The sequence below is a fragment of the Ylistrum balloti genome, unplaced genomic scaffold, assembly GCF_031769215.1.
Source record: "Ylistrum balloti isolate Yb309-2 unplaced genomic scaffold, AGI_CSIRO_Ybal_v1 Utg369688, whole genome shotgun sequence".
In the NCBI taxonomy this organism is placed as follows: Eukaryota; Metazoa; Mollusca; class Bivalvia; order Pectinida; family Pectinidae; genus Ylistrum; species Ylistrum balloti.
Genome location: NW_026781925.1, coordinates 135,336 through 163,128, shown reverse-complemented (window position 1 = coordinate 163,128; position 27,793 = coordinate 135,336). Strand labels below are relative to the sequence as shown.

General features: G+C 34.4%; 1 protein-coding gene across 1 annotated transcript in view; it reads left to right on the top strand.

Moving 5' to 3' along the window:
- Positions 1-21,131, top strand: part of LOC132565016 (clustered mitochondria protein homolog) — a 39,139-nt gene extending 18,008 nt beyond the window's left edge. Inside the window, exons 7-35 of the mRNA XM_060229620.1 lie at positions 305-389; positions 1,160-1,238; positions 1,796-1,946; positions 2,600-2,736; positions 3,519-3,610; positions 4,170-4,272; positions 4,564-4,776; positions 5,132-5,172; positions 5,346-5,400; positions 5,588-5,666; positions 6,649-6,754; positions 7,233-7,335; positions 7,650-7,827; positions 8,461-8,526; positions 9,031-9,092; positions 9,314-9,391; positions 9,603-9,673; positions 12,594-12,666; positions 12,920-13,081; positions 13,519-13,582; positions 14,078-14,168; positions 14,640-14,826; positions 16,078-16,269; positions 16,529-16,609; positions 17,465-17,590; positions 17,805-17,890; positions 18,221-18,350; positions 18,694-18,902; positions 19,925-21,131. Of these exons, the coding sequence (XP_060085603.1) occupies positions 305-389; positions 1,160-1,238; positions 1,796-1,946; positions 2,600-2,736; positions 3,519-3,610; positions 4,170-4,272; positions 4,564-4,776; positions 5,132-5,172; positions 5,346-5,400; positions 5,588-5,666; positions 6,649-6,754; positions 7,233-7,335; positions 7,650-7,827; positions 8,461-8,526; positions 9,031-9,092; positions 9,314-9,391; positions 9,603-9,673; positions 12,594-12,666; positions 12,920-13,081; positions 13,519-13,582; positions 14,078-14,168; positions 14,640-14,826; positions 16,078-16,269; positions 16,529-16,609; positions 17,465-17,590; positions 17,805-17,890; positions 18,221-18,350; positions 18,694-18,902; positions 19,925-20,225 (3,401 nt within the window). The 3' untranslated portion in view covers positions 20,226-21,131. The remainder of the gene's footprint in view (positions 1-304; positions 390-1,159; positions 1,239-1,795; positions 1,947-2,599; positions 2,737-3,518; positions 3,611-4,169; positions 4,273-4,563; positions 4,777-5,131; positions 5,173-5,345; positions 5,401-5,587; positions 5,667-6,648; positions 6,755-7,232; positions 7,336-7,649; positions 7,828-8,460; positions 8,527-9,030; positions 9,093-9,313; positions 9,392-9,602; positions 9,674-12,593; positions 12,667-12,919; positions 13,082-13,518; positions 13,583-14,077; positions 14,169-14,639; positions 14,827-16,077; positions 16,270-16,528; positions 16,610-17,464; positions 17,591-17,804; positions 17,891-18,220; positions 18,351-18,693; positions 18,903-19,924) is intronic.
- The last annotated feature ends 6,662 nt before the right edge of the window (positions 21,132-27,793 follow it).

Genomic DNA, 27,793 nt, shown 5'->3' with positions numbered 1-27,793 from the left:
ATAATTTACAATGTTCCATCTTGATTTACAGCAATAAAACTTCGTAAAATAATCTCCCTTGGTGTTCAGTGTTCTAATGCCCAGGGTGATTTATAGCTCTATATTCATTTTCAGCTTTCCAATAAACAGATGCCGAGTCCTTAATGGAAAATAATGTAATAAGATAAATGCAAACAAAGCATAATTATTACTGAGTGATACTCTGGGATGGGTAGTGCATTATTTATTGTTTGACCATGCTGGTAAATTACCAGCTGTAAATTTTAATTTGAATGGTGAAAATTTGATGTTTCCTTACTTGTAGGTGATCTACTCTACCTGTATGTTGTAACACTTGAGGAGAAGAAATATCACATCACAGCCTCCACACGAGGCTTCTATGTGAATCAGTAAGTCTATCTCATATCCTTCAAGGTGCTACAGATGTGTGGTATCACAGAGACTACACTTCAAAAGATCTTAAAAAACTTTGAAAACGTCTCTGTGACCTAGTTTATAGTAACAAAAAAAAAGTAGAAAAAAATCATATCAGATTCAACATTGGACTTCCTTCACTAATGGTGTGTGCTGACAAGGAAAAAAACCGTTTTGACCTAACTGTTAGCAGTGGTATGGAAAAGGACTTGTCACTTGACTTTAAACTTTTGTCTCCTGATTGTGTCCTATAACTTAATAAAAGACACATTAGACTCACAATAGAGCTTGTGTGATCAACCATTTTGTTGTAATAAAGACATATATCTAACAGAAATAACTCGGGGGGGAAAGGCTCTCACTAAACACAGGTTATATGTGACTCAGATATAATCTGTAAATAGACGAAGTATCAGGCTTGGAAAAGGACATCAGAGACATGCTTTAATATATTGTAGACTCTGTATTTCAGGGACTTAACAAGATTTAGAAGTGTACACTAGACTCAATACTATGGTTTAATGATCTACGTACATACCAAATTGATGTAACGTGTCCTGTTGTAAAGTGTTTCACATTACTACTTCTGCAGAAAGAACAATGATTCAAGATATCGGATATGTAAAAAGAATGATGTTTTTAAGTTGGTATTTCCAACCCAAAGAAGTCTAAGTTGCTGATATATATTCTATCTTTCTTTGTTGTAGAAATATATTTTTCAGCTATTCCTTTTTTTTTGTTTCAGATCAACAGATGATGAATTTAACCCAAAAGCTGCTCAACAGAAGTTTTTATCACATTCTTTAATAGACCTCCTTATCCAGGTAATACAAGTTTACCACTGATGTAGAAATACTTCTATCATAAATAAAAATTAGAGATCATTTGAAACAAGTTAAGTGCTATTGTAATTATATCTCGGTCATAAGGACAAAATTTGAGATCATTTTATACAAGTTGAGTGCTATTGTAATTATATTTCGGTCATAAGGACAAAATTAGAGATCATTTGAAACAAGTTAAGTGCTATTGTAATTATATCTCGGTCATAAGGACAAAATTTGAGATCATTTGAAACAAGTTAAGTACTATTGTAATTATATCTCGGTCATAAGGACAAAATTAGAGATCATTTGAAACAAGTTAAGTGCTGTTGTAATTATATCTCGGTCATAAGGACAAAATTTGATATCAAGATAATCTACAGAGAATAAGAAACTGACTTACAGAAAACACAATGTTCTTTTTTGAGGAAAGTAGAAGGGAATTGTAATACTGCCAGAAAACCTATGTGGTCAGACAAAGACTCCGTATAGTATTGTGACAAAGGGGATTGGACCCTGACTGTCTTGAGTGATCTCAGTTATGCTCTTGTTGATAGGTCAGTCCTGCCTTTAAGAGAAACTTCGGTATATTACTGAAGAAGCGAGCCCAGAGACATCCATTTGAGAGAGTCGCTACACCTTATCAGATTTACAGCTGGATGGCACCCCCATCGGAACACACCGTCGATTACATTCGTGCTGAAGATGGTAAGATATTCCCTTTAAATATAGAAAACTTGTTATATACCCTGCAATGATATAGATAGGGGGTTAATCCTAAACTACTGGATTGATTTCAGTGATACTTGCTGGCTACAATTCTTATATATTGTAGATGTGCATAATCTACATAGGGTTGAGTTACCTCCCCTATTTTGAAAGTTATGCCCCTTTTGGAATGCAACGATAATACTAGTCATTCCTAAACTACTGGAAGTGTTCCAACAAATCTGATAGCTATTATTTTTATACAGAGTAGATGTGCATAATATGTATCAGGTTTAGCTATTTCCCCTGTCTCTCAAAGTCCTGCCTCTTCACAATATTTTGGACATTTATAAATTATTTTTTTCTTTAAAAAATACTTACTCTTTTGCATTGGTCAATCAAATACGATGTTGAAGATGATATCAATTTTTAGGTCAAAGTCTTGTGGTGACCTATTGTAATCACCGCCGCCGTCATATATATCCTGTGTCACCAATATTAAGTGCCGTTTTATTCTACAAATAACTGTGTTGTATGGGGTTGGGGGTTTGGTTGAGTGGGGTTTTGGGTTGGCCCTCGGACAGTGCAAGTTTAGAAGTGATATTTATACTAATATTTTACCTTGGTGCTAAGAAAAACGATTTTGGTTTCAGCATTTTCTACACGACTCGGATATGAAGAGCATATCCCTGGACAGACTCGTGAATGGAACGAGGAGATACAGACAACACAGGAACTGCCTCGCAAAACACTGCCTGACAGGCTGATCAGGGAAAGGGCAATATTTAAGGTGACTTAGCTTACATGTTAATGTCTTGTATGTCATAATTAGATTGGAAGAGAGAGGAAGGTGGGATGTTATTGATTAAAATAATACACAATAAGCCCTCCTAAATGATATGTTGATGCCAATAAATATGTTATTTATATAGGTGCACAGTGATTTTGTCAGAGCAGCTACTCATGGTGCTATGGCAGTTATTGATGGCAATAAATATATATGTTATTTATGTAGGTGCACAGTGATTTTGTCTGAGCACCTACTCGCGGTGCTATGGCAGTTATTGATGGCAATAAATGTTATTTATGTAGGTGCACAGTGATTTAGTCTGAGCAGCTACTCGCGGTGCTATGGCAGTTATTGATGGCAATAAATATATATGTTATTTATATAGGTGCACAGTGATTTTGTCGGAGCAGCTACTCGCGGTGCTATGGCAGTTATTGATGGCAATAAATGTTATTTATGTAGGTGCACAGTGATTTTGTCTGAGCACCTACTCGCGGTGCTATGGCAGTTATTGATGGCAATAAATGTTATTTATGTAGGTGCACAGTGATTTATATAGCATACAGCCAGTTATTGATGGCAATAAATGTTAATTATGTAAAACAAGTGATTTTGTCGGCAGCTCTTTATTAATGGCAGTTAATAAAAATATATATGTTATTTATGTAGGTGCACAGTGATTGTTAACACAGTGTCAACAAGTTATGTGGCTTTTTTGTTTTCATATGCACTGTAATATTTTATATTATATGCATTAATGGCAATAAATGTTATTTATGTAGGTGCACAGTGATTTTGTCGGAGCAGCTACTCGCGGTGCTATGGCAGTTATTGATGGTAATGTAATGGCAATCAATCCTGGAGAAGAAGCAAAGTAAGTGTTCTAACATCAAAAAAATCTTAACTCTGTTGTAACATCTGAGATTTATTCTTCAACAAACTTCTTCCACTGAACATGAAACTCCTATAACTTGGAAACATTTATAAGGAGAAAATTAAAGGGCAGCACTGTGCTGTCTGGAATACTTAGATTATTGAACAGGAGAAAATCAGTGCAGTCTGTCTTTAACAAATGGTGGAATTTATCATGTAGAATTTGCAGTTTGATGTAAATTATTGATTTTGATTTATATCGTTTTTAGAGAAACTGGAATAAATTTGAAATGTCAAAAATGACTAACAAAGAATTTGACAAAATGATAATGTCAACATTTAAGCTGTTGTAAGCAGTTAATACTGAACTGAATTTTTGTGGACAAAAGATAAAAAAATCCTGCTTGTTAACTTTAAACATGTTATGACTTAGCAGTCTTACAGGTCTTACAGACTTTAACTTGATTTAAATGATTTAGGTCTGGTTTTATTAATTTTATTGATGTTTATTGATTCCTGATGACAAAGACAGTTGTATATTTGTTCCCTTTATCCCACAGAATGCAGATGTTTATCTGGAACAACATATTCTTTAGCCTGGGATTTGATGTGCGGGATCACTACAAAGAATTTGGTGGTGATGCAGCTGCTTATTCAGCCCCAGTAAGTTTCTTTCAGACAAAAAAAATGGGTGTTCTTTGTGACAAGACCTTTCTTATGATTCCAAAATTTTTCACCATGTGACCTTTGATTTACATTTGAAAACCTTAAACATTAGCCTTAACTATTGCATAATGAAGACATAAGTTTTATTTGATATTCATTTGTGTGTTTGTAGAACACATATACTTCTGATTCACTTGTGTGTTTGTAGAACACATATACTTCTGATTCACTTGTGTGTTTGTAGAACACATTATATACTTCTGATTCACTTGTGTGTTTGCTTTGTAGGGAAATGACTTACAAGGTGTGAAGGCATACTTCAACTTGGACCACGAAGGTCTGTACACACTGGGGACAGTCATTATAGATTACCGTGGTTACCGAATCACCGCTCAATCCATTATACCAGGCATACTGGAGCGTGAACAAGAACAGTCAGTTGTCTATGGCTCCATAGACTTTGGCAAAACTGTTGTCACCAATGATAAATATCAAGAAATTGTAAGTACAGGATAGTAATTCTCTGATTGGATCAAAATTTGTAATGAAAAACTTGATATGTATCAAATTTTAAAGAAAGTCATAATATTGAAAGGGAATGAAATTTTTGTCATTATCAAAGTGTTGATTTAAGGGGAAGGAACCTGTCTTGGTTTTTTACTTTGGAGAAATTAAATGGACCTCATAAATCTGGACATTTCAGTATTGTGGGATAGATATTGTTAATTGAGTGACCAGTCTATGGAGAATGTATTGACTGTCTCTGTAAGTTTGTATATGAAATCAGATGTCCTTATTACTGAAGTAAATAGGATCGCCCAAGTGGCATAGTAAATTTCTGTTTGTATTGTTTCAGCTCAAAAAGACTGCAAGTCTTCTTAAAATCAGGCCTCACAAGTAAGTTCATATCCATCTGATGTACACAGGTTGCTTTTTGTAAATTTTATACATAATGTAACTCATTTAATGAACACATGTTTTATAGTTAACAGTTTACTAATTATTTTTTGAAAAGTCAGCTCTGAATATTCGTTCAGAATCTGGAATACACAATTGCTTTTGATTTTCAGGGTTGTAGATGAAAAAGGAGAAGAAATAGAACTGTTTACCTCATTAGAATGCAAAGTAAGTAATGCTCTACTTTTGTTCTACCAGTTTTAATCACTGTGCTGATATTGAATAGGATGAAATTATCTATAAACAATGAATCGGTGTATATAAAAATTAAAAGGTGTAAAAAAAAATCATCAGAATTCAATTGAAAAGTGGGTAAGAGTGATCTGGAATCATAATTTGAATTTTCATTGTCTAGGGAATTATTGGAAATGACCGACGGTACTATGTGCTTGATTTACTACGAACATCTCCCCCTGATGTGAACTTTTTACCAGGTAAGTCTACAGAAACACATCTACACTACACAGTCTACTAAAATTATCTCCCCTGATGTGAACTTTTTACCAGGTAAGTCTACAGAAACGCATCTACACTATAAAGTCTACTAAAATTGTCTACTGGTTGTTGTGCCTTTGGCATGTATCTTAAGAAACATATACAATTTAAATAAGGTGTCAGCACTTAACAGACACCTGGTATAACCTTTTAAATAACCTTGAACAGACATCTGGTATAACCTTGAACACACATCTGGTATAACTTTGAACACACATCTTGTGTAACTTTGAACACACATCTCGTGTAACTTTGAACACACATCTTGTATAACTTTGACCACATCTTGTATAACTTTGAACACACATCTTGTGTAACTTTGAACACACATCTTGTGTAACTTTGAACACACATCTTGTGTAACTTTGAACACACATCTTGTGTAACTTTGAACACACATCTTGTGTAACTTTGAACACACATCTTGTGTAACTTTGAACACACATCTTGTATAACTTCGAACACACATCTTGTATAACTTTGAACACACATCTTGTGTAACTTTGAACACACATCTTGTGTAACTTTGAACACACATCTTGTATAACTTTGAACACACATCTTGTATAACTTTGAACACACATCTTGTGTAACTTTGAACACACATCTAGTATAACTTTGAACACACATCTTGTATAACTTTGAACACACATCTTGTGTAACTTTGAACACACATCTTGTGTAACTTTGAACACACATCTTGTGTAACTTTGAACACACATCTTGTATAACTTCGAACACACATCTTGTATAACTTTGAACACACATCTTATATAACTTTGAACACACATCTTGTGTAACTTTGAACACACATCTAGTGTAACTTTGAACACACATCTTGTGTAACTTTGAACACACATCTTGTGTAACTTTGACCACATCTGGTAAAATATTCAAGATTGAGTTTTGGTTCTTGTGTAGTTGGCAAGGAGGAATTGAGTGCCATAATGGGAGAGCATGGTTTCCCAAGAGAACACAGACATCGTTTGGCTTGCTTACGACAGGAACTTGTCGAGGCTTTTGTTGAGTATGTTTATTGTTTTACTTACAAGCTGTAGCCACTAACATAGAAGCTTTAAAATGATAATTCTGGGGATTTCTTTTTTCTATTTGTTTTTGGCTTTTATTCTTTGCATGAAAATGATAATACAATGATATTTTTGGGAGGAACTTAATAAGGAATTGATGCAAAATATTGGATATATGTAAAATATTTCAAAACTTTTCTCTTATTTGTAAATGCAACAAAATTAATTCTTTGCTTAAGATAATTTCACACAAATAATTTTTTAAAAATCCCTATTTCACCTGTACACAATGTTATCCCCAGAAAAGTCATCAACAGAGATGTTTTGTAGATTTCTAACACTTATTACGGTAAATATTATGAAGTATTTGAGAGAAAATAAAAAAAGTTTCATGACTGTGTTATTTATATAATTGTCATTGTATGTATTTGTAAGAATAGTATATTCTGTATCATGGACATAAAATTGTGTCTTTAGGGCAAAGTATGTGACCTTTGTGAGACATGCCGCCATCAACTACCAACACCTACAATTAAAGAGACAAGGCAAGACTCAGACGGAGGTGAAGCCTGCATCCACGGTGAGACTTCTGCAACAAATCTAATGTCAGATATACAGGTTTATAGTTCAGGGGATGCTCTTTCTATCCTAGTGTACTTTAGCTACAACATTATTTTCTTGAATAGTCCCTGCAGATTTGCATATGATATAGGCATTCTCATATGTAAATTGGTAGGATTTTTTTTCCTCTATTTCCAATTTATTTACAAGTAATTTTTAGCCAGCCCCTCTACAATGTAGGATCCAATTACAAAGGTTGTGTGATAAAATATCATTTTTATCATAGCATTATGGTGTGATCACAAATCTAAATGTTATAAATTTATACTCTAGACTCCAAAGGCCAAACTGACCAATGGTCACTGTGATGAAAGTAAAGCACATGAAGAAAAGGAGGAGAATGAAGTTACAGAAGAGGACAAGAAATTAGTAGAAGTTTTAACTAACACAGATCAGGCTGAGCAGGCAGACCAGGTCGCTCAAATACTACCAGGGATTGATGTAAAAACACGTAGGTTTTCCATTCACCAATACATCTAAAGCACACGTGCCAATGATTAATCCCATTGAAGATTTTAATTGATTTTAAAAAATTGTGATTTTGCTTTAATTATCACTTAGTAGTCAGCAAACAAAATATTATAATAATACATTAGAAGAAACATTTTATCTTAAAGTCAGTTAAAATGTATATAATACTAGATAAGTTTTAAATAACTTCCATTGTGATGAAATTTACTTTTGAGTAATCTTGTAGGTATAAACTAAGATGTTTTATTAAGTAATTTTGCACTGACAGTATTAAACTAATACATTTATGCACTTAAGTTACTGTATGATGTGCTAACTCACCATGCCCTTATTTGGTAGAAGGTGATAATGCACAGAAATCTGAATGCACTATGTTCAGTAGGTTTACAGTTTTAGTCCAAATCATCAGCTGTGGGCATGTTTCACTTTGCTCGGGTGTCAATACAAGATAAAATTACACTGAGAAAGGTGAAAAGGTCTCATGTACACAGAATCAGTAGATCATGTGATGTTGGGTACACGGATCTCTCACAAATTTATCATTAAAGTACCTGATCAATTTTAAAATCTAGGAAAATACCACCAGTTTGATAATTGTTTTTGTTTATTTCAGTGGAGGAGGACACCAAGGATGTGGTGAACAAGGCTGCTAGACTTGTTAACTCTCTCAGTGATACAGGTACGTAGTAAAGCTGATGTACACAGGTAAAATTATGTATTCTATAGGTACCAAATACTAATTAAATTAAAATACCATATAGTGCAGGTAGCTAGGTAACTCATGTACTACACCAAAGGTAACTTTAGCAGTTAACCAGGAACATGAAAGTCATACAGGTTCATCTGAAACTTTTGCCACATAAGAAAAAATAGGAATATGATTATTTAACATGTCCACTTCGGATTGCTCACTGTTAACATATTTTAGTGGTAATCTTGTTATTAGCTTTTTTATCTATTTTGCACTGAAATATGATAGAACAACATGCAATTTCTGTATGTAATAAAGTATTTATTTTCAATTTCACAAATCCTAGGTTTTCAATATTGATATTGCACTTACCTGGTAAATTTGAGGTGTCAAAGTACATTTACTGTTTTTCATTTAAATTTCTATATCTTCATTAATTGATATAGTTTGATTTTGTTTATTCAGTTCTGTAATTACCTTGTTTATTTCCAGAGTTTAACATCACTTTCAACCCAGATGTTTACCAAGCTCATGTCAAGCATGCAAATCCAGAGGTAAAAATTTAATAACACTAGTGTAATAGCAAACAGTACATGGCTTTCATATCATAGCATAAATAATAAATTAGATATTTAAGACATTTAAGTTGATATCAAATATTCTTTTATATACTTACAATATCTATACCTGAGCTTTGTTTTTAACAGGGAAACAGTGTCAATAGAAACAAATTGACTTTAATATACTTGCAGTAAACATAAGTTTTGTTTTCCAGAGTGAGACACTGCGTCGAGAGAAACAGATAGTAAAGGATGCTGCAGAATTCCTGGTGGTGTATCAGATCCCTTCTCTGGTGAGTAGCAGTAGTTCAATTCAACAAGACAAGTACAATGCTTATCCACTATTGTTTTATGTTTGATAAACACAACAGACAGAAATGATGTAGTGCTTGTTTATTGCAAAAAATTGTTATCGTCTTGTAATTTTTCAGAATTTTCATGTACAACTTTTATTGTCTTGTAATTTTCAGAATTTTCATGTAAAATTTTTTATAAAAATTGTAGATTAATGATTGTATGGACCACACCTCCTCACCTATTGATGGATCTACACTGACAGAGGCCATGCACACCAAGTAAGTGTCTCTGTTACTACAGGGTATCTTTAAATCAATGTCTGGCTCAATAACTATTGGGGTATCTCTCAAGTTAATGTCTGACTCAATAGCTACAGGGGTATCTCCCAAGTTAGTGTCTAACTCAATAGCTACAGGGGAGATATGGTTTAAATATCTAGCTATATAACTGTATCTCCACTTGCAATCAACTCTTTTCCCATTTCTCCTGTAAGGAATCCTCTGTTTTCCCATTTCTCCTGTAAGCAATCAACTGTTTTCCCATATCTCCTGTAAGGAATCAACTGTTTTCCCATATCTCCTGTAAGGAATCAACTGTTATCCCATATCTCCTGTAAGGAATCAACTGTTTTCCCATTTCTCCTGTAAGGAATCAACTGTTTTCCCATTTCTCCTGTAAGGAATCAACTGTTATCCCATATCTCCTGTAAGGAATCAACTGTTTTCCCGTATCTCCTGTAAGGAATCAACTGTTTTCCCGTATCTCCTGTAAGGAATAAACTGTTTTCCCATTTCTCCTGTAAGGAATCAACTGTTTTCCCATATCTCCTGTAAGGAATCAACTGTTTTCCCATTTCTCCTGTAAGGAATCAACTGTTTCCCATTTCTCCTGTGAGGAATATACTGTTTCCCATTTCTCCTGTGAGGAATATACTGTTTCCCATTTCTCCTGTAAGGAATCAACAGTTTCCCATATCTCCTGTGAGGAATCAACTGTTTCCCATTTCTCCTGTGAGGAATCAACTGTTTCCCATTTCTCCTGTAAGGAATCAACTGTTTTCCCATTTTGCCTGTGAGGAATCAACTGTTTTCCCATTTCTCCTGTAAGGAATCAACTGTTTCCCATATCTCCTGTAAGGAATCAACTGTTTTCCCATTTCTCCTGTAAGGAATCAACTGTTTCCCATATCTCCTGTAAGGAATCAACTGTTTCCCCATATCTCCTGTAAGGAATCAACTGTTTTCCCATTTCTCCTTTAAGGAATCTCCTGTAAGGAATCAACTGTTTTCCCATATCTCCTGTAAGGAATCAACTGTTTTCCCATTTCTCCTGTAAGGAATCAACTGTTTTCCCATTTCTCCTGTAAGGAATCAACTGTTTTCCCATTTCTCCTGTAAGGAATCAACTGTTTTCCCATTTCTCCTGTAAGCAATCAACTGTTTTCCATATCTCCTGTAAGGAATCAACTGTTTTCCCATTTCTCCTGTAAGGAATCAACTGTTTTCCCGTATCTCCTGTAAGGAATCAACTGTTTCCCATATGTCCTGTAAGGAATCAACTGTTTCCCATATCTCCTGTAAGGAATCAACTGTTTTCCCATTTCTCCTGTAAGGAATCAACTGTTTTCCCATTTCTCCTGTAAGGAATCAACTGTTTTCCCATATCTCCTGTAAGGAATCAACTGTTTTCCCATATCTCCTGTAAGGAATCAACTGTTTTCCCATATCTCCTGTAAGGAATCAACTGTTTTCCCATTTCTCCTGTAAGGAATCAACTGTTTCCCATATCTCCTGTAAGGAATCAACTGTTTTCCCATTTCTCCTGTAAGGATCAACTGTTTTCCCATTTCTCCTGTAAGGAATCAACTGTTTTCCCATTTCTCCTGTTTTCCCATTTCTCCTGTAAGGTTTTCCCATATCCCATATTTCTCCTGTAAGGAATCAACTGTTTTCCCATTTTCCCGTTTCCCATATCTCCTGTAAGGAATCAACTGTTTTCCCATATCTCCTGTAAGGAATCAACTGTTTTCCCATATCTCCTGTAAGGAATCAACTGTTTTCCCGTATCTCCTGTAAGGAATCAACTGTTTTCCCATTTCTCCTGTAAGGAATCAACTGTTTTCCCATATCTCCTGTAAGGAATCAACTCTTTTCCCATTTCTCCTGTAAGGAATCAACTGTTTTCCCATATCTCCTGTAAGGAATCAACTGTTTTCCCATATCTCCTGTAAGGAATCAACTGTTTTCCCATTTCCTGTAAGGAATCAACTGTTTTCCCATTTCTCCTGTAAGGAATCAACTGTTTCCCATATCTCCTGTAAGGAATCAACTGTTTCCCATATCTCCTGTAAGGAATCAACTTTTTCCCATATCTCATGTAAGGAATCAACTGTTTCCCATATCTCCTGTAAGGAATCAACTCTTTTCCCATTTCTCCTGTAAGGAATCAACTGTTTTCCCGTATCTCCTGTAAGGAATCAACTGTTTTCCCATTTCTCCTGTAAGGAATCAACTGTTTTCCCGTATCTCCTGTAAGGAATCAACTGTTTTCCGGTATCTCCTGTAAGGAATCAACTGTTTTCCCGTATCTCCTGTAAGGAATCAACTGTTTTCCCATATCTCCTGTAAGGAATCAACTGTTTTCCCATTTCTCCTGTAAGGAATCAACTGTTTTCCCATTTCTCCTGTAAGGAATCAACTGTTTTCCCGTATCTCCTGTAAGGAATCAACTCTTTTCCCATTTCTCCTGTAAGGAATCAACTGTTTTCCCATATCTCCTGTAAGGAATCAACTGTTTTCCCGTATCTCCTGTAAGGAATCAACTGTTTTCCCATTTCTCCTGTAAGGAATCAACTGTTTTCCCATATCTCCTGTAAGGAATATACTGTTTTCCCATTTCTCCTGTAAGGAATTAACTGTTTTCCCATTTCTCCTGTGAGGAATCAACTGTTTCCCATTTCTCCTGTGAGGAATCAACTGTTTCCCATTTCTGCTGTAATCTGTATGATCTATAGTTTTCAAAGCTTAATGTGAATTGGCCTCACAATCTACTTCCTGTACACTGCATTGTTAAAGGTAGATTGTTTTAACCACAATTTTACATTTTGTTTTATTAGATTTATTTCAAATAAGCTTCTTTTTAAATAAAGTTTACATGGTACTGCTAGAGATATGAGTAAATTAAATTTTATTCTTCCAGGGGCATCAACATGAGATATCTAGGAAAAGTGGCAGAGATGTTGACCAAGTATCCAACACTGTCCTATGTATATGTACGTATCATTTGATGTTTCAAGATGATGATGTTGTTTCCAATTAATAAACTACCTAAGTCTAGAACCACTCAGTTATACAAAAGCTGAACACTCGGTTATACAAAAGTCACCTTAAAAGTGGCCTAACTTTGTATCACGAAGCAGAGGTTTTAATCATGATGGTTTTTGTTAGAATTTTGAGTAATTTTCAATACTTATATACTAAGATTTCATTGTGAGGGATAACACGGAAGTAATTTGTTTTCTGCAGACCATTTCTGTAGGCGAGCTGATCACAAGGGCGGTGAAACACCTGTTTAAAACCTACATGCAGGGAGTAGACATGATGAGTCTATCCTCGGCTGTCAGCCACTTCCTCAACTGCTTTTTAGGGTCCTACCCTACTCCTCATGCTCAACTCACTGCTGAAGAGGTAGGAATGTTGGCTGTTATGCCATCAATAAACGAGTGCTTTGATGGACTAAGATTTTATAATGAAAATAAGCAATAAGATGCCAAGAGATAAAAAGAATTATATAGTGTTCAAGACTGAATGATACAAGTTAAATTCAGTTTCTCCTGACAAACTATGAAGAAGACAAGTGTCCACGACAGAGAAAGTAGCCAAAAACATTTATATCAAAACTACACTTGAAACTTGAATTATGTCAATAAATGGCACACAGAAAGATATTCTCTTTGATTTGAAGTCCTCATGTTGGAAAGCTTCAGAAATTATCTATACTTTTTTGTATGAAACTGAAGGATGTATTAATTAATTGGGTCTAAGAAATGTTAGAAATGATATATAGATTACAGGTAATGTATAACTAAACCAAATCTCGTTGTAATAACATTTTTGTTTTACAGTTACAAGGCAAGAAAGCAAGACGAAAGAATATAAAGAAAAACAAGGCTGCAATCTTCAACATGGGTGAGTTTTAAAAGTTCTAATTAAAAAAATGACATGCTGATCTGATTACAATAGAAAATCTTGACCTTTCAGAATCTGTCGGATTTAATGATTTAAAGCTGACAAAAGCCCCAGTATTTAAAAAAAAGGACAAAGGCACTGAAAATAGAGTCATAATTTATTTAATCTCAAGCAACTGTGTGGACAATGATGCAGTTTTATGTGGAGCATTCTTAGGCCAAGTGAACTGGAAATTTCATTTTATCCAAGAATGTCTTATCACAGTAATACATTGTTACATAGATTGTTTATGACAGTAAGACATTGTAATATAACACCAATAAATCCTATATCAAGGATAGGGACAGTGAGATTAAATAGACTTAGTGTTTAAGAAAATGCTATTCCTTAAGGTAAGGGATTCAAAGCTTTTGACAAATTCAAAGTCAACATAGGAACAAAGGTGAACTTTTCAATTGTTTTGTTATTTTTAACAATATTTCTGTTTTGGTTCAGATAATGTGGAATGGGTATCAGAGACACCGAAAACAATGTGGAAAAAGATTGTAGAGGAAGTGAAAGACTACTTCTACTTTTCATTGGATTGGTAAGTCTTCTACAATTAACATGTCCTTCCATCAAGTGTTAACCATTTTTAATGGTTTACAGAAGAAATGCTGAAGTGCTGGAAACTAATGTTTGTTTATGGTAAAAGTAGAACAGTATTTAAACCTTGAAACTCATGTTACAATAAACATTGATCCCTGTTTAAATCTTGGAGATAGCTCGTCAACGGCACTTGTTAAACCTCAGGTTGTAAATTACGTGTTAACTACGCCAGTCCAACTCGCATAAACGAAACCTATATCAGCACCTTTATGTGGCTTATCATCCGAGTTACAGCTTTTGGAATTTTTTATGTCTCCATCAGAATTTGAAGTGACTTATAGAGTAATGATAACATCTATATCCTCAGTGACACTGTTGATGGTGCTATTGAGAATTATGGCCTGCAGAGAGTGTCCATGATGAGAATTTGAAGTGACTTATAGAGTAATGATAACATGTATATCCTCAGTGACTCTGTTGATGGTGCTATTGAGAAGTATGGCCTGCAGAGAGTGTCCATGATGAGGGAAGTGTGTCGCTGCTGTGGAATACAGATCCTGTTACGCGAGTACAACATGGAGTCGAGGAACAAGCAGGTGTTCTATGAAGAGGATATCGTCAACATCTACCCTAGAGTCAAACACATTCATCCCAAGGTAGGCTAGACCTTTAACTTTATAAACAAATATCTAAATCAGGTTAACTTCAAATATCAATCACAAATACAATATGACATACTGATCTGATTTCTTTATACAGTATGTTCAGTTCTTTACAGTGTATGTTCATGAAATAAGTTGCTGAACAAGTTGTGCAATTGTCATCATAACATTTTATCTGCAAGTCAGCAAAGACATCCTGAATGCAGTTATCTCAAAAACTTATTCTGTATGAAATGGTATATTTTAGCAGCATTCACATTTGATGGAGTCTGTATTTAGTACTTATAAAATCTGTGTTGAGTGATATGTTCAAATTGCCAAGGTTAAAAAAGAAAAGTATTTTATATCTTCCATGTATCACAAATAATATTCTAACCAGCCATGAAAATTATTTAAAGTCATGCTACTTCTAATTCAATAAGATATGAAATCCACTTTCCTATCTGAGTGAGAGAAGGACATTTTGCCAGTTGATATGAAGATAATAATTTGAAAGGGATTTTGATTTTGCTATTTTCGAAGGTAGATTTTCAATGGTTCTGTTTCTCACTGTTTTTAAGAGGACAATTAAATGTATGAAAAATAAAACATTATAAAACTGAAAGTTATAAAGAAAACAGTTGTCCTTCATGAAAAATTATTCTTTTTACTTTAAACCTCTGGCAAAATCAAGGAGACATTAATACCAATTAAGAAGCAAACCATTATAGTCAATCTTACAAGGTTTGATGGTGAAGTGTAGTAAATCTTACAAGGTTTGATGGTGATCTGTAGTAAATCTTACAAGGTTTGATGGTGATCTGTAGTAAATCTTACAAGGTTTGATGGTGAAGTCTGTAGTAAATCTTACAAGGTTTGATGGTGAAGTGTAGTAAATCTTACAAGGTTTGATGGTGATCTGTAGTAAATCTTACAAGGTTTGATGGTGAAGTGTAGTAAATCTTACAAGGTTTGATGGTGATCTGTAGTAAATCTTACAAGGTTTGATGGTGATCTGTAGTAAATCTTACAAGGTTTGATGGTGATCTGTAGTAAATCTTACAAGGTTTGATGGTGAAGTGTAGTAAATCTTACAAGGTTTGATGGTGAAGTGTAGTAAATCTTACAAGGTTTGATGGTGATCTGTAGTAAATCTTACAAGGTTTGATGGTGAAGTGTAGTAAATCTTACAAGGTTTGATGGTGATGTGTTGTATCACGAGCCAGTTCCAGTCATTATACAATTATCACACGTAATGTATTTCAGGCCTCAGACGCATACCACTTTTTCACCAGTGGCCAGGCGAAGATACAACAGGGTCTATTGAAGGAAGGGTATGATCTGATCAGTGAGGCTCTGAACCTCCTGAACAATGTGTATGGGGCCATGCACCCTGAAGTGGCAGCCTGTCTTCGGCTCATGGCCAGACTCAACTACATTCTCGGGGACTATGGGGAGGTAGGTTTCTGGTGGTGATTTATTTTACTAACTAGGTAATTTCAACAGAATTTTAACAAATTATAACCAGAGCTATAAACTAGTGCTTTGTGTCTTCAGCCACTGTTGATAGTGTCGTTAAGTACCGTTCAGTTTCAAATGAAATGTCAACATTAAAATTAATTGAAGAAACACGGGTTGTGATGATTCTGAAAATGCTCAAAGTCTTTGGTTCATTTATATGGTTTTTAACTCTTAGAACTCTCTTCTTGATTCACAGGCTCTGTCCTACCAGCAGAGAGCAGTTCTGATGAGTGAAAGAGTACAAGGACTGGACCACCCTAACACTATCACTGAATATGTAAGTTTATACGACTATAGGCTACCAAAATGAAATGTTGGGTCATGTAGATTATATTAATGTTGCATGGAGTCAAATCCTTACCAAGGTCTCGTGTCACAAACTTGTTTCTGTGTTTTTTTGCCTAACCAAAGTCTTGTATCACAAACATGTTCCTGTGTTTTGTTGCCTGACCAAGTTCCTATGTCACAAACTTGTTTCTGTGTTTTGTAGCCTGACCAAGTTCCTATGTCACAAACTTGTTTCTGTGTTTTGTAGCCTGACCAAGTTCCTATGTCACAAACTTGTTTCTGTGTTTTGTAGCCTGACCAAGTTCCTATGTCACAAACTTGTTTCTGTGTTTTGTAGCCTGACCAAGTTCTTATGTCACAAACTTGTTTCTGTGTTTTGTAGCCAGACCAAGTTCCTATGTCACAAACTTGTTTCTGTGTTTTGTTGCCTGACTTAAGTCCCATGTCTAGAAACTCAGTGTTTGGTTATTATTAGAGATTTCAGAAGTTGTAATTTTACTTTGTTGTCTTGTTGAAAATAAATAAATGTAAGTTGAATTCCAGTAAAATATTTACATAACCCCCTGACTTCAAAATAAGATATCTACATGACCCCTGGACTTTAGAATAAATTACTTCTATCCATGATTAAGTTTCCTGTCAATTACTTCTAAACAAGGGATCAATTAAGTTCTGGGAGAGGGATAGATGTTTTACTGGAATAGAACCAACCATCTTTTTTTTATTTATCAAAATTATTTCATGGTTAATTCAGTGATGGGTGTGATAGAAATACGGAATTCAACTATATTAAAAGTTTTGTTTTTCTGTGAATAAATCTGGATTGAATCATTTTATGTTTCAGTCACATTTGGCACTTTACTGCTTCGCCAACAACCAGGTGTCTAGTTCTCTTCGTCTGATGTACCGTACCCGCTACCTTGCCTTACTGTGTCACGGTGAGGAACATCCCGAGGTTGCTCTCATTGATGTAAGTTCTAGAAATATTTACCAACTTAAAAAAAAATCATCCAAAATGTGAATTCCATCGTTTTTTGGGGATCATTACCAAACACACAATACCTGAAATGTAAGAATACAAGTGTTAATTAATGTTTTTGTGATTAATGGGCTAAATTAATTAATATTACATAGGTAATTAACTTTTTTGAAAAAAGAATTCTGACATAAGATTTCTATTTCAGAGCAATATAGGACTGATTCTACATGCTGTTGAAGAATACGAATTGTCCCTTAGATTCCTGGAACATGCTTTACAACTTAATCAAAAGTAAGAAAAACATGTTGAAAACAATTCCAAAAAATCTCGATATGGACTTATAAAGACTATCTTGAGAAAAATAATATACCACAATGTGTTGCATTATTTAATTTTGAAAAAAAGTTGCCTCATTTCAATATAAAAATTTCTGATTTTTGAGACATGGATATTTGAGTCAGAATGTTTTCCTTTGGGAAGAGCCCACTTTTCTTATGTAATGAAAAAAATTATGAAAATGGTGGTGTAGCTGAATTCAATTCGAAAAATCTTACAAAAATAACTGAAAATACTGATTAGATAATTGATAATTGTAATTTTTATTTTACATTTTGTTAACAGGTTTCACCGAAAGCTCAGCTTAAAGGTTGCTATGAGCTATCATCTAGTAGCTAGGACTCATTCCTGTCGGGGAGATTTCAGAGCTGCTCTACAAACAGAAAAGGAAGCATACGCTATATACAAACAAATGGTATGTATAGGACCATGTTGTAAACACAAGGTGGTGTCACCCTCTACTACGTTCTTGTCTGCTGAAAGGCCGTAATTGTGCACGTAAAACCTGTTAAATAAATAAATCTACTTCTCTCTGTATAACACGGAATCATTTCATTTAGTTTGTATGTTAGGAAGCTGTCACACACAGTAGGTCTTAGTATCCTACAATAACAAAAGAAATTGATATTATAATCTGGTAATGTGTTGGCCCTGGAGTCAGGATACATACAATAAATCTCAACAGTATTGTATAGCTTCTTCCTAACTTGACACTTATTCTGTAAACAAAATTATATCGTATTTGTTGTTTTGTGTAGCTTGGTGAGGAACATGAACGGACAAAGGAGAGTTCCGACTGCCTAAAGCATCTTACACAACAGGCTGTAGTGTTCCAAAAGAAGATGAACGAGATCTACAAGGGAGAGAAGAGTATTACATTACCTCCCCTTCAGATACAGACACCGTCCATCGTCAGTGTAATGGAAACCCTCAATGCTATCAATGGCATTGTCTTTGTGCAGATCAGGTAGGCAGTTGTACTGCTTAGTTCTTGAAACACTCTGTGTTAAACAGACAATAAATGTAGCTTACTTTCCTTTCCCATGGTGATACTTGTTATAGAAAAAATTAACATAAGTTTCTTTAACCTACCTGTTCATTTTAGCATCAAACATGGCTGAATTGTCTTTTTTGTCATTAAAAGAAAATGAAGTTCTTAGTGGATCTGGCTAATAATGACAACTCTCTCATTACTAAGATGAAATTCCCAGTGGACCTGGCCAATCATGACAGCTGTCTCATGACTAAAATAAAATTCCCAGTGGACCTGACCAATCATGACGGCTCTCTCATTACTAAAATGAAATTCCCAGTGGACCTGGCCAATCACGACAGCTCTCTCATTACTAAAATGAAATTCCCATCGGACCTGGCCAATCATGATGGCTCTCTCATGACTAAAATGAAATTCCCAGTGGACCAGGCTAATCATGACTGCTCTCTCATGACTAAAATGAAATTCCCAGTGGACCTGGCCAATCATGACAGCTGTCTCATGACTAAAATGAAATTCCCAGTGGACCTGACCAATCATGACGGCTCTCTCTTTCCAAAAATGAAATTCCCAGTGTACCTGGCCAATCACGACAGCTCTCTCATTACTAAAATGAAATTCCCTTAGGACCTGGCCAATCATGACGGCTCTCTCTTTCCAAAAATGAAATTCCCAGTGTACCTGGCCAATCACGACAGCTCTCTCATTACTAAAATGAAATTCCCTTAGGACCTGGCCAATCATGACGGCTCTCTCATTACTAAAATGAAATTTCCAGTGCTTCTTGCCAATCATGACTGCTCTCTCATCACTAAAATGAAATTCCCAGTGGACCTGGCCAATCATGACGGCTCTCTCATCACTAAAGGAGTTCCCAGTGTTAGTAATTATAAGAACAGGTAATTTAGATAAAACAAGTTGAAAAGGTCTTTGTGTCAGTAACTTTACTATCAATTTAGAATAAGATTGTTAAGACTGTTTTTTGTTCTTTTCAGCCCAAATGACCTTGACAAGATCAAACAGCAGATGGGACAGACCCCCATGGATTCAAAACCAATAATCATAGACAAAACCAATGGCTCAGACAAACAGGACAATAAGGAGAAAACAACTGAAGAAAACAACACAGACAATAAAGAAAATATGCCTACAGACTGTACTGCACCAAAATGTCATGGTGACGTTACTGATTGTACAGCACCAAAATGTAATGGTGACGTAGCAGAGATGAAAGCCAAAGTTATGCAACAGAGTCCAGTCATTCAGACTCCAGAAGTTGTTGCCAACGGACAGTGAGTCTGGTCCTGAGTGTTCCACAGATTGATAAACGAGGTTTAAAAACCTGAAAAAAAACTGGTGCCAATCCTCATTCTATTAAAACATTTGATTGCATCAACTTCCGAAGGATGAAAGCGGGAGACGAATGAAGAGGAATAATGTTGAGGTTGCATGGAATATGATTATAAAAAAATCACGTGAGGTGACAAGAGTTGCTTATACACGAGGCCAAGGTGAAATATTATTTCTATGGTCTTTTTGTATAAAAACATGGGCCATGATGACAGAGGTCATTGTACAATATACAATAATTCTGTAAAGAACAAAACATGCCTAGACTGCCACACATCATAGCATGCGTATCTGTGATACACTTACCTTTTATTGAAACTTGTCAATGGTTGTTCAAGATATTGTGTAAACCACTGCAAGGATATGTCAATCTTGTGCTTTACATGTCCAAAGTAGAGATAAGCTTTGAATGTTAACTGGAGCCCTCCATAAGCTGAAAGCATTTTTCACTCCCAGATGTAATATATGGTTTGCTAGAATATCTGGTAATGTAGTGGGAAAGGTACTGTAGTGGGAATGTGGTCAAATTGCACCGCGATCAAAACATATCCTTGGCTATTGACATTGTAGTCTTGTACAAATAGATTATACATAGATCATGTATCCAAGTAAATCAGTCTTTTTAAGATCAACAGCAATATTGGGTTAGAAGACCTGTGGTACAATAAAAAGACAGAGTATATGTGAATTTCTGAGTATGTGTGTACTCAGCTAGGTACATGTGCACCAAGCTGAGTACATCTGTACTGAGTATGTTTACCGAGCTCTTGAGAACGGTAACATCTTGGTTTATTGTGTGTGATTTTACTTAAATCTCATGGGTTTATAGGTTTGTGTGGAGAGAAAAGTGAATTTGTATGAATATGATCATTACTTTAATTAACTAATATTATTGTGTTTGTAAGTTGATACAAAATCTTGATTTTCTTTTTAGCATTTAATTATCATATTATAATTATATTTTGTGTGTGTGATATTAAGAAACCGGGGGTTTATCATCACCCCCTATTTTATAGATGTGGTCTGGTCATTAGATAGTACATACTTAATCATTATAGTAATTCCGTTCTCCCCTAGGATCTGACCACATTATCTCTCCAAAACATTATAGCCGGGAGCAGAATTCAGTCAAAGTTTGTAAAGTCTAAGGCCAATTTTCAAACTTCAAGAGAAACATTTCAAATATTGGTTAACTCTGAAAATTAAATGGTGGTATATCTGTGATCTGTATACTTATAATTTTTGTTGTGAGTTACTTAACATTTCATTTTGTAGTGGATTGACCATAAGTAAGGGAGATAACCCACATATTGCTTGCAGTACCATACAGTGCTGGTGCTTGATAACAGATCGAGAGTAAAACATTTTTTTTTTAATATCCTTATCTCTGGAATAGTATGATTGCCGATTATGTGAATTTTATCAGAATTTGGTGAAATGATGCTCCATTGCCTCTTTATAAACAAGTCTTTGTGTGAAGGCACTTTGATGTGTTGAAATCACCAGATATCAAAAGAATGTTTAATCACTTTCAGAATGTCATTGTAAATATACGTATTACTCCAATCATTTGTACATATAGAGCATGATTCCATCCTTGTCATTATTTCTTCCTTCAGTCGGACTTGATCATTTGATTTGATCTGTTGATCATAAATGATGTCTGTATATGCAAGAGACTCTTGTCAGTTCTTAGTAGAGAACAAAAATTTAAAAATATTAAAAATATAGAATATAGAAAGGACATGAGGGTAATATATAATTATTTCACGTATAAGTGTCTCCAAGGAAACCATATTGCTGATTTAGATGATACCTCGTCATAGGAAAAGACAGGGAGAAATGGCATATGTTATGAATGAAAAACTGTAAACATACTTATTTTGACATGATTGAATTTAAGCACAACATCAGTTTGGGACTAATGATGAGTTTGTGCATCAGCCATAATGCTGTTATATTAACAACAAATAACAATCATATTTTGTCTAGTGTCTTAAGTGTTATAACGCTAAAATAAGATTACTACTAAAATATAAACATCCACAGTAAGTTGTGTGGTGATGTGTGATGAATGTTAATGCATGTTAAAGTCCTAGAGTCCTTGTTATTAAGGAGGTTGTGTGATGTTTACCAGGTACAGGAGGCTACAGTGTAGATGGATGGAAGTGTCATCCTGTCAGTTTTAACCCCTGCCAAGGTATTTGAGTACATCCCTGAAAACCTCTGTCTGCAGAGGTTCTATCTGGTATGCTTAAGATCCAGCTAATAAAATGATCAGTATTGATAGACGGCTGGTATTCTCCACCTTATCAACTAGATAAGACATAAATCTGATATCTTGTACATTTTATAAACCTTTGAAATTCATACAGGTCTACTTTTACACCAGTAAGTTTAAAGGCTTAAAAAATGTTTGATCAATTATCAGATATTATTTGTTTGCCTCTTTTAAAGTTAGGTATAATGCTAAGCTTGTTATATCTCAATATATCATTGTTGTTTTTACCTGATGTTAAGGGTTATTAATATAGTATTAAAGGCAGTTTCATAGTCAGACCCCTCGGTGTAGGAGAAAATGATCGTATAGATTAATCAAGGGCAATTTTTTAATAAACCCTTAAATGGTGGTAATTTTCAATAATTATTTCTAATTTAGGTTTTAATTGTGATATTTTCTGTGCAGTAAGCTTTAGAATCCAAGATTCATGTATAAAATAAAGATTTGCTAGTATTTGTCAACTCCTGTTATCTGTGATTACCAAAATGGTCAATTCACATTCATAGGTGAATGAGTGTTGTTTAATCTTCTGTTTTATCCAAGATTAGGCCATCTCTTGCATGCATTTAGGATGGAGTTGTAATGCCAAGTATATTTCACCTTTAGTTGCTTGTGAACTGTAGACCAGCCAAAAGATTTCTTGTTTTGAGAAAAACATTGGAACAAATGTTAATATTTTTACTGGTAACCATCAGACTTTGCCTGTTTAGGTTTTATCTACTTTTTTCTACCTTCAACATTTTTAGACAAAAATTTGAAGAATAATTTAAATATTTTTATGATGGGTTGGGAGGTTTATGCATCTCATTTTGAATTAATCAATGTCCCATATCCTCAGAACCTCTCAACTGATATATTTATGAACCCTCCTACTATCAGTTCTACACCTATTAAGATTCTCGTTTGCATTGGAATGGGGATCTCCCAAAAGTGCTGACAAAGTACTTAGTTTTGGCTTCAGATGACTTTTCTTCTTGTTGAATCAGATTAAAGATCAATGGTTACTCAGAAGATTTATATTTAACGAGGTATTCGAATACAAACTTTCAAAAAAAAAAAAAAACTGTTGAAAGTCTTTTGATTTAGAGAAAATACTATTGATACACAACATTTTCTCATATAGATGTAATTATGCTTGACCTTGTAGGGAAACCTTTGACCCTGAACCAATAATCCTAGTATTGATTTGCTAGTAGATGTAACATTCCAAAATATCTTGCCTTTTAGTGTATCTGTAGAATGAGTGTACAAATATTTGTTATCAACCGCTTGAAAAAGCTGCTGGTTTTTCACAGAAACTGACAAAGTGCTATGTATATACAGATGTAGCCTTAAATATTCACTTTGCCAATCATTGTCATATTAAAGATCAAATTAAGCTTACAAATAGGAAACTTTGTGTAGTGTTTTCACAATATACAAAACAAACAGAAAAGGTACAGACAGGAGTAGTTAATAGTCTCAGACAACAATTAATTGACAGGTGTCAATAAATTTTATGAACAAACATTAATAACATGTACCTGGGTAAAGTTTGTGGGAAGCATTTAGTCAGAAGGGTTTCCAAAACTCGTGTAATATGGCATTTAATAAAAAAGTAACTGTATTTATATATATTATTTCATGTCTTTCACGTCAACAGATTCATTTAAGATTTATTTTTCATATACATCACTTATTAATTGCATTATAATGTTCCTTCAAAAAAGATGTTTATTAACCAAATTTATTTGTTTTGCACATATTTTTCATTTATTAAATTGAAATATGATAATAAATTGGATGCATCCTACTGCTGGATTATTTCCCTTTACTATTTTATTTTACTGCTGAGTTATTTGTACCACATAATTAAGTTTAACAATTATTCAATATTTTTCACTGTTTGGTAAAGAGGGTATAGTAACAAACACTTATGTTTTGTTGCAAAGTAAACACTTATTCAAATGTATCTATGGTTTCGATCAAGGAAGCAGCTAAGGGGAGATAATCTGGCAGATTTTCTATAGATTTAAATGGGAAATAGGTAATCCTGCAGTCAACTGTCAGCATGGTTTTAATTGAGGAACAGTATTAAGGGGAGATAATTTGTTAGTCAATTTTGTCTGTGTGGTTTTGTGTTGACATTTTAGTGCACTTTAGTAAATTGCATGAATTGAAAATATGTTCTTGAAAATATGTCATTAATGAATCGCATTGGGTTTTATTTCCAAATGAAAGCAGTTACCTGTTGTAAGATTAAAATCTTAAATCTTGAAACATCAGTTTATGTGAATCAGATTTTCAGGGAAAGAATGAGCTGCTTGTCAATGAAATAGTGTGTCAAATTGTGAGAGAGAGGGTAATACAATCTCTCTTATATTAGATGCTCAGGTATATATAAAGACTGACACAAGCATGTATGTTGTATATATATATGGTATATGGTACATTACATATAATTATGTAAGAAAACTGAGAATGGCTGTGTATTCTGAGAGAAAAGTACAAAAAAATGTCTACAATTTGTATTGAAAACTAGCCACACATTGTAGTTAGGCGGTTATAGTCATTGATTAACAATACATATTGTCTGTAGTCATCATCACTAGCTTCAGGTATATATATATACACAAACCTCTATCTCCCAGACCTTTACTGACATTCATGTGGTAGCTTGTCTAATGAAGTTTAAAGTACCATGTACTGGGAACATATATGCATTTACTAAAATGATATTTGCATATTGATTTGGTTGGTTTTTAAGAATTTTTTCATGAATATATTTTCTGCATTGTGAGTTAGTAAACTATGTATCTGTGTGTTATTGTGATCCATAACATCCTCACCAGTATTGGTTTGGATGTCAAAGTCATCATTAAAACAATAAGTACTGCAACACCATCATTTTCTTGTTTGTTTGTTTGATGTCCTCAAAGGAAATGATATGGATAAATGATGTCCTCAAAGGAAATGATATAGATAAATGATGTCCTCAAAGAAATGATATAGATAAATGATGACCTCAAAGGAATTGATATGGATAAATGATGTCCTCAAAGGAATTGATATGAATAAATGATGTCCTCAAAGGAATTTATATGAATAAATAATGTCCTCAAAGGAATTGATATGAATAAATGATGTCCTCAAAGAAATGATATAGATAAATGATGGCCTCAAAGGAAATGATATAAATGATGTCCTCAAAGGAAATGATATGGATAAATGATGTCCTCAAAGGAATTTATATGGATAAATGATGTCGTCAAAGGAAATGATATGAATAAATGATGACCTCAAAGGAAATGATATGAATAAATGATGACCTCAAAGGAAATGATATGGATAAATGATGTCCTCAATGGAATTTATATGGATAAATGATGTCCTCAAAGGAATTTATATGGATAAATGATGTCGTCAAAGGAATTGATACGGATAGATAAATGATGTTGTCAAAGGAATTGATACGGATAAATGATGTCCTCAAAGGAATTGATATGGATAAAATTATTCATGTAAATGTCTTAAAGTGAGAAAATGTGGGATAATTTCAGAATGCTTTCCCATAGATGATATTAGAAGTGGCCCTAAAACAGAGCTTGATGTTGTATACATAAATACATTTTCATGAAATATTTTGGAATTTAGGTCACCTGTCACATGGTCTTATCCGCAGTCATGCTTTGTGCGTCTGTAAACAATTTAACATTTTCGAATTTTTCTCAAAATTCCTGATCCGATTTCAATGAAATTTTACAGAAACCATCCCTGACCTAAGATGAACCAAAATTGTGAATTATAGTCCCCACCCACTGGGACCAAAAGGGGTCAGATTGACTTTAATTTCAAAACTCTTCTTCTCAAGACTAAGATATGGTGGAATCGAATGCACTTCAAGAACGGAAACATCTTAAGGTGCTTTAACAAAATAGTGAATTTCTTGGCAATAGGATCTCATATTTTCTCCTTGGGGGAGGGGGTACTATAACTTACTAAAGTTTATACAGGAAAACTAGAGTTTTGAGCATAATTTGATTAATTTCCGTTGGAAACATTCCAAACTTGGTTAGAATTGTGAATGAAGGATGACAGCTTGATGATGTGCCAATTTTAATCCTGACTGACCCCCAGAAGCTGATGGATGGGGCCATTAGAGGTCAAATTGACTTAAATTTCAAAAATCTTCATCTGAACATCCAGATATGGTAGAATCAAACGTTCTTCATGAATGGAAGCATCTTAGGTACTTTAATTACCAAAATGAGTCTCACATTTTTTAGTCTTTACTGTAAATTTCATAGAGAAATAACATTTTTGAGCACAACTGTGGTTTTACCCCACTGGAAATAACTTTGTAAGAATTATCAGTATAGGATGACAGTTTTGATGATATGCATGTCTTGACACTGGCTTACTATATTCAGTGTCACAATTTCTGTTTCATGACACTTGATAACTATCCTTTAACCTTCATATTCAATATTACTTATCTCTTGTGATTGTCAAGGTCACAAGGCCTCTTGTTAAGAATTTTCTCCACTTCCCTATTGAGTCCCCTGCCTTTCATTCAAGGGAACAGAGATGCATGTTTAAGCCTTGTTACTCAATTGACACATCAAACTAAACTTTGACAGAATCATTCCTTCTTAAAGGATGGATTTTAAAGAATTTGCTCTCTTTCCCATATTGGGTCCTGACCTCCTTCATCACAGGACAGCAACCCGTTGTTTTTACAAAATTGAATCCAAACCACCAAAGGATGCTTTAGACCAAATTGGGACAGAATCCAGGCATTCTTAAGGATGAAAAAGGATTTTAAAGAATTTACTATCTTTCCCATTCTTGGACCTGCCCGTGAAGATTCAGTGGCCAAGATCCACAGTTTATACAAAATTGATTATCTTTAATCAAGGATGCTTCAGAAAGAAAGAATTTGTTCTTATTCCCCTTTGTTTGTACAAAATCAATTCTTCTTCACAATATGATGTTTCAGACAAAATGGGCAAAAATCCTGATTTTCCTTTTGGACCAGCACCCCAAGGGAGCATTTCCCTTTCCACAAGTATGCTTCTGACCAAATTTTTTAGCCCACCATCATCATAAGCCTACCATCTGATGGTGGTGAGCTATTCCATTTGCTCGGTGTCCGTGGTTGATGTTCTGTCTGTCTGTAAACAATTTTTGTTATCACTATTTCTTGAGAAGTACTGTATGGATCTTTCTCAGTTTGCATGTGCAGGTTCCTCTT